The sequence below is a fragment of the Oryzias melastigma genome, unplaced genomic scaffold (genome assembly GCF_002922805.2).
Source record: "Oryzias melastigma strain HK-1 unplaced genomic scaffold, ASM292280v2 sc00478, whole genome shotgun sequence".
NCBI lineage: Eukaryota > Metazoa > Chordata > Actinopteri > Beloniformes > Adrianichthyidae > Oryzias > Oryzias melastigma.
This window is the reverse complement of record NW_023417072.1, coordinates 26,158-30,783: the sequence shown is the minus strand read 5'-3', so window position 1 is coordinate 30,783 and position 4,626 is coordinate 26,158. Positions and strand designations below refer to the sequence as shown.

Sequence of the window (4,626 nt, the reverse complement as noted above, 5' to 3'; positions counted from 1 at the left end):
GGGGAGAGAGAGAGAGGAGAGAGAGAGAGAGAGGAGAGAGAGAGGAGAGAGAGAGGTTTATTGTCCTGATTTCTGTGTTCCTGCAGAGGGAATGCTCAGGAGCAGCTAATTCCACAGAGCCACTTTTGGATTAGTGGACATCATTCCAGATAAGGACAAACAAACAGGAAGCAGGTCTGAAGGAGCGGGTCTCACCCTGATGAACTGCTGCAGTCTTCGGTCTCGACTCAGAACCTCTTTATACAGTTTTACAGCTTTGGGGTGTCGACTGCAGAACTCTGAGTAAAGTTTCTTCATTTCTTCTGCAGGCTGGCCTGAAAACTGCAGACAGAGAACAGGTGAAATGCAGGTTTCTGAGGGTCCAGCTTGGATGAAGGAGTCCACAGTTTTACGTTTAGGACATTTTGTCTTCATCAATTTATTGTTAAAGATTGTTTTAAACAAGAAAAAGCAACAACAGAAACTCAGAAGACACATTTAGACGTCACAGTGGGATCTCAGCATCCTCGTCGGCTAGCCAGCAGGTATCGGTTCTGTTTGGAAGCTGGGAGTATTTAGAGTATCTGTGAGTATTTGGTGCATTTGGAAATATTTGAGACCTTTTAGTATATTCTTAACATTTTGTTTATCTGCGAGTATTTGGGAATATTTGGGAGTATTTTTTGTATTTGGAAGTATTTGGTATATCTGGGAATATTTTATGTATTTGGGGGCTTTGGGGTTTCATTTGGTTTAAGCATTGACTGTATATAGAACTGGACAGAGTTCTAGTCACCATTTTTCATGAAACGGCGGCACCATGGACTGCACACTTTATTTTATTTCCCATATTTAATACGTTTATCATTTCAGACTCATTTTTAAAGAGTTAAAATATACATGTATTTTGTTTATTTGTAGCACAGATTTGGTTTGGTTTACTTATTTTGTTTTCTTTTAAAGTCCTCCCACACATTTTTTTTTATTTTTCTAAATGTTCCCAGTGGGGTTTTAGGTAGGACTGTGAAGTTTTAAACAAAAATTCCACATCCTAAATGTCTTAAAAAGCCATTTTCCTGTTGAGCTGAAGCCTTCTTTTCAAAGAAATTCCCTCTGTGTGGGCGTGGCTCCAGGTGTTGATAAGTGTAACCACACCCCGTATCCCCCCTGACGTGAGACAGACTTTGAAAAGCTCATGAAAAAATAAAAATAGAATAAAACATGATCATTTGGGCTGCACTGCAGCAGCAGCTGGAGCTCAGAACTGGTTTCATGCTGATTGTTGAATTCACTTGAACAAGAAATCTAATCAAATGCCAGAGTACAGAAAGGGTCTAATCGCGCGCCGTTTTCTAAATGCGTGCAGCAGTGCTGACGGTTTTAGATGCAAACGAAGGGCTACGTTCAGGAGAACGGTTCCGGTGTCCGGTTAAACCACCCGGTGGATCCTGAGCGGAGCTGCTATAAACAAAGCAGCGGCGTTGAGTGGCGGATCCAACTGGCTGCAGCAGCAGCGGTTTGGAGTCGAGTCCGCGGCAGCATATTTGTGACAGCTGATGGTATTTTACTTTCATTTTAAATACGTGAGGCCAAATTAAAAAAAATAACATCTTGGACACAATTAAAATACGTGTCACCTGCGTCTCCGTCTAGTTGAAAAATGTCTGTTTTACCGCAAATAATCGAATAATTATTGATGTTGTTGTGACCAATAACTCCAATCCATTTTTTCCTCAGATTCCTTGGAAAAATAATGAAAGCTAACATCAGTCTGGTCTTTCACTGAATTACAATCCTTTACAGCACAGAGGTGGGATGTTATATTTCACTACCTGGCCAAAAAAAAAAAAGGGTCATACACCTTTATATCTGGTTGGACAGCCTTTAGCTTTGATTACGACACACATTCGCTGTGGCATGGTTTCCATAATGTCACAAGATTTATTTCCATCCAGCGTTGGATTCATTTTTCACCAAGATCACCAAGATGCATTGATGATGGTAGAGTCTGACCGTTTTGCAAAGCCTTCTCCAGCACATCCCAAAGATTCTCAATGAAGTTAAGGTCTGGACTCTGGTGACCAATCCATGTGTGGAAATGATGTCTCACGCTCCCTGAACCAGTCTTTCACTATTTCATCTACATCATCTTGGAGTATGCCCGTGCCATCAGGGAAGAAGAAATCCATGTGTCTTTCCACAAGGTTGTTTAGGAAATGAGAAGCAACTCATTGCACCATCCATCCATGTTCTTGACCGCTTCTTCCCTTTCGGGGTCGCGGGGTGCCGGAGCCTATCCCGGCTACTGAAGGGCGAAGGCGGGGTACACCCTGGACAGGTCTCCAGTCTGTCTCAGGGCCTCAATCACACACATCCACTCTCACATTCACACCTAGGGGCAATTCAGAGTCACCAATGAACCTATGAAGCATGTTTTTGGACGGTGGGAGGAAGCCGGAGTCCCCGGTGAAAACCCACGCATGCACGGGGAGAACATGCAAACTCCACACAGAAAGGTCCCAGCCGGGAGTCGAACCGGGGCCTTCTCGCTGTGAGGCAAGAGCGCTAACCACTGCGCCACCGTGCAGCCCCTCATTGCACCAGTTGGGTTTAAATAACTTGTTGCCAGCTGAGAGATAATCGCCAATGCAGTAATTATCCAATAGGAGGCTCGTACCTATTTGCTTAGTTAAATCCAGGTGGCGACTTTTTTTTTTTGGTCAGGCAGTGTATCGTCTCCGGCCTCTACAGCTACATCCGGGCTAGCCAGCTACTGTGACGTATGAAAGTTTAAGGAATTCTTAATAACTTTATTGAGAAAGGGACAGTGCATATTAATGAACATTAAAGCAAATGTAAATATGCCAGATTATAGCTTCAGGCTAATTTGCATCTGGAGTCAAACAGTTTTTCTTGGGCCCTTTGAGTGACAGCGACTTAAAAGGAGAAAAACTCAGAAATACAAACACAAAATGATTTCTTATTATATTTTTTCTCTTTCAGAAGAAAAATGCCACACACACATGTTAAAAACTCAAAAAACATGATTTTCATTGGAGGTGGACTTTAATGGCCGCGGCGGGGCCGTGGCGAGGTCGTGCCGGGGCCCTGTGTTGCGGCTGAGGTTCTGCTCCTGGAGGTCTAAGGACAAAATAAAGCCGGCCAGCCTTTAAATGCTCCAGCCGGCACATGGAGCAGGCATCATCTCCAGAAGTCTCCACAGACTACTTTAATGTTTCTTTTCTTCTGTTAGTAGCTGCTCATTTGTTCATCTTTTTGTCTACTTTTCTTTTGTGGGTTTCTTCCACTGAAATAACTTTATGCTTAGTCTCATCTGTAGTCTTTGTCAAATGTTGTTTAGTCCCTCATGTTTATCAATGCTTTGATCACCCTCTATATTTGCTCTCTGTTGTGTCTGAGCTCACTTTATTTCTGTTCAGTCGGTTGAGTTGAAGTTAAGTTGTTTCCTGAGTTCACTCTGTTTCTGTTGACCTCTTATGGCCGTGTGTAAATAACAACTTATTTTCAGAAAAGGGAAACTGTCATTTTTTTGATGAATCTTCTGTTGTCCTCTCGATCCCTCACAGAACCATGACATCATCACTGATCCTCTGACTCACAGGAACAGGTGCTGCGTACCTGTCGGAGGAGCAGGTCAGCCAGCCTGCAGACGGTGAAGTTGGTGGAGCTGCCGTCCTGCAAACCCTCGCTCCGCCTCTTCAGCAGCTCTGACAGGAAGCTGGAGTGCAGCTCCAGCAGTTGGTCCAAGCAGGGGAAGATGGTATGGACTACAGCCGCCTCCAGCATCACGTCGTCCAGCATCCCTCGCCGGTACACGCCCTCCATAATACGCAAGGTCCGGACGTGGTGGAACTCCGTCTGGATCAACTCTGAGAGACAGAGGGATGAAGACGTTTCCTCTTTGTTCAGAAAATCTGTAGATATGAGGACCAACATCTCTTCATCGTCTTCTCATTCTTTTTTTTTTTAACTTGTCCTGTCCAACAGCTGAGCCAACAGATGTGGGCTGAGAGCTTCTTGTGTTGGTCAGATTTTACTGTCACAACAGGGATTTATTGAGTATAAACCCCTGTTGTATTTCATGCTAAACTTTATTTATATTGATTATGTTTGTTTTTGTTGGAACGGACGGAAATGAAGGGGGGCGTGGTTTAGAGAGAAATGAAGATGAAAACAGGAAAACAACAGAGGGAAACAACATCATAAAACATCCAGGTCTAAATAGTGAACTAGAATGGGCGGGGCCTGTCTACACACACTATAGTAACACTCTATAGTCACACACACACCTGTAGGGTAAAATAGTCTCCACATTTAAACTAGTCATAATGAACACATAAAGACTATGAACCATAAAGTTCATAGTCTTTATGGACAGAATTTCTAGGCGCAGCCAGGGGCCGGAGGGGGTCTGCTTTGGGGACCACAGGATTTTTTATTTATTTATTTATTTTATTTTACCAGGAAATCCCATTGAGACTACATCTCTTTTTCAAGGGAGACCTGGGCCAAAAGGCATCAATACAAAATAAATACAGTCAAAACAGTTAAATATAAAAATACAATTACAATAAAATACAATAAAATGCAATAAAATGCAATTAAAATGAACAGTAGGACAATGAC

At 43.0% G+C, this 4,626-nt stretch overlaps 1 protein-coding gene across 1 annotated transcript; it reads right to left on the bottom strand.

Annotated features, from left to right (window-relative positions):
- Positions 1–55: 55 nt before the first annotated feature.
- LOC112141590 (rho guanine nucleotide exchange factor 2-like) lies at positions 56–4,239 on the bottom strand. The gene is made up of 2 exons (XM_024264737.2): positions 3,619–4,239; positions 56–321 (listed from the first exon to the last, which is right to left on the bottom strand). The coding sequence occupies exons 1-2, from the start codon at positions 3,934–3,936 to the stop codon at positions 106–108; spliced, it is 534 nt and encodes a 177-aa protein (XP_024120505.2). The 5' UTR covers positions 3,937–4,239; the 3' UTR covers positions 56–105.
- Positions 4,240–4,626: the final 387 nt, after the last annotated feature.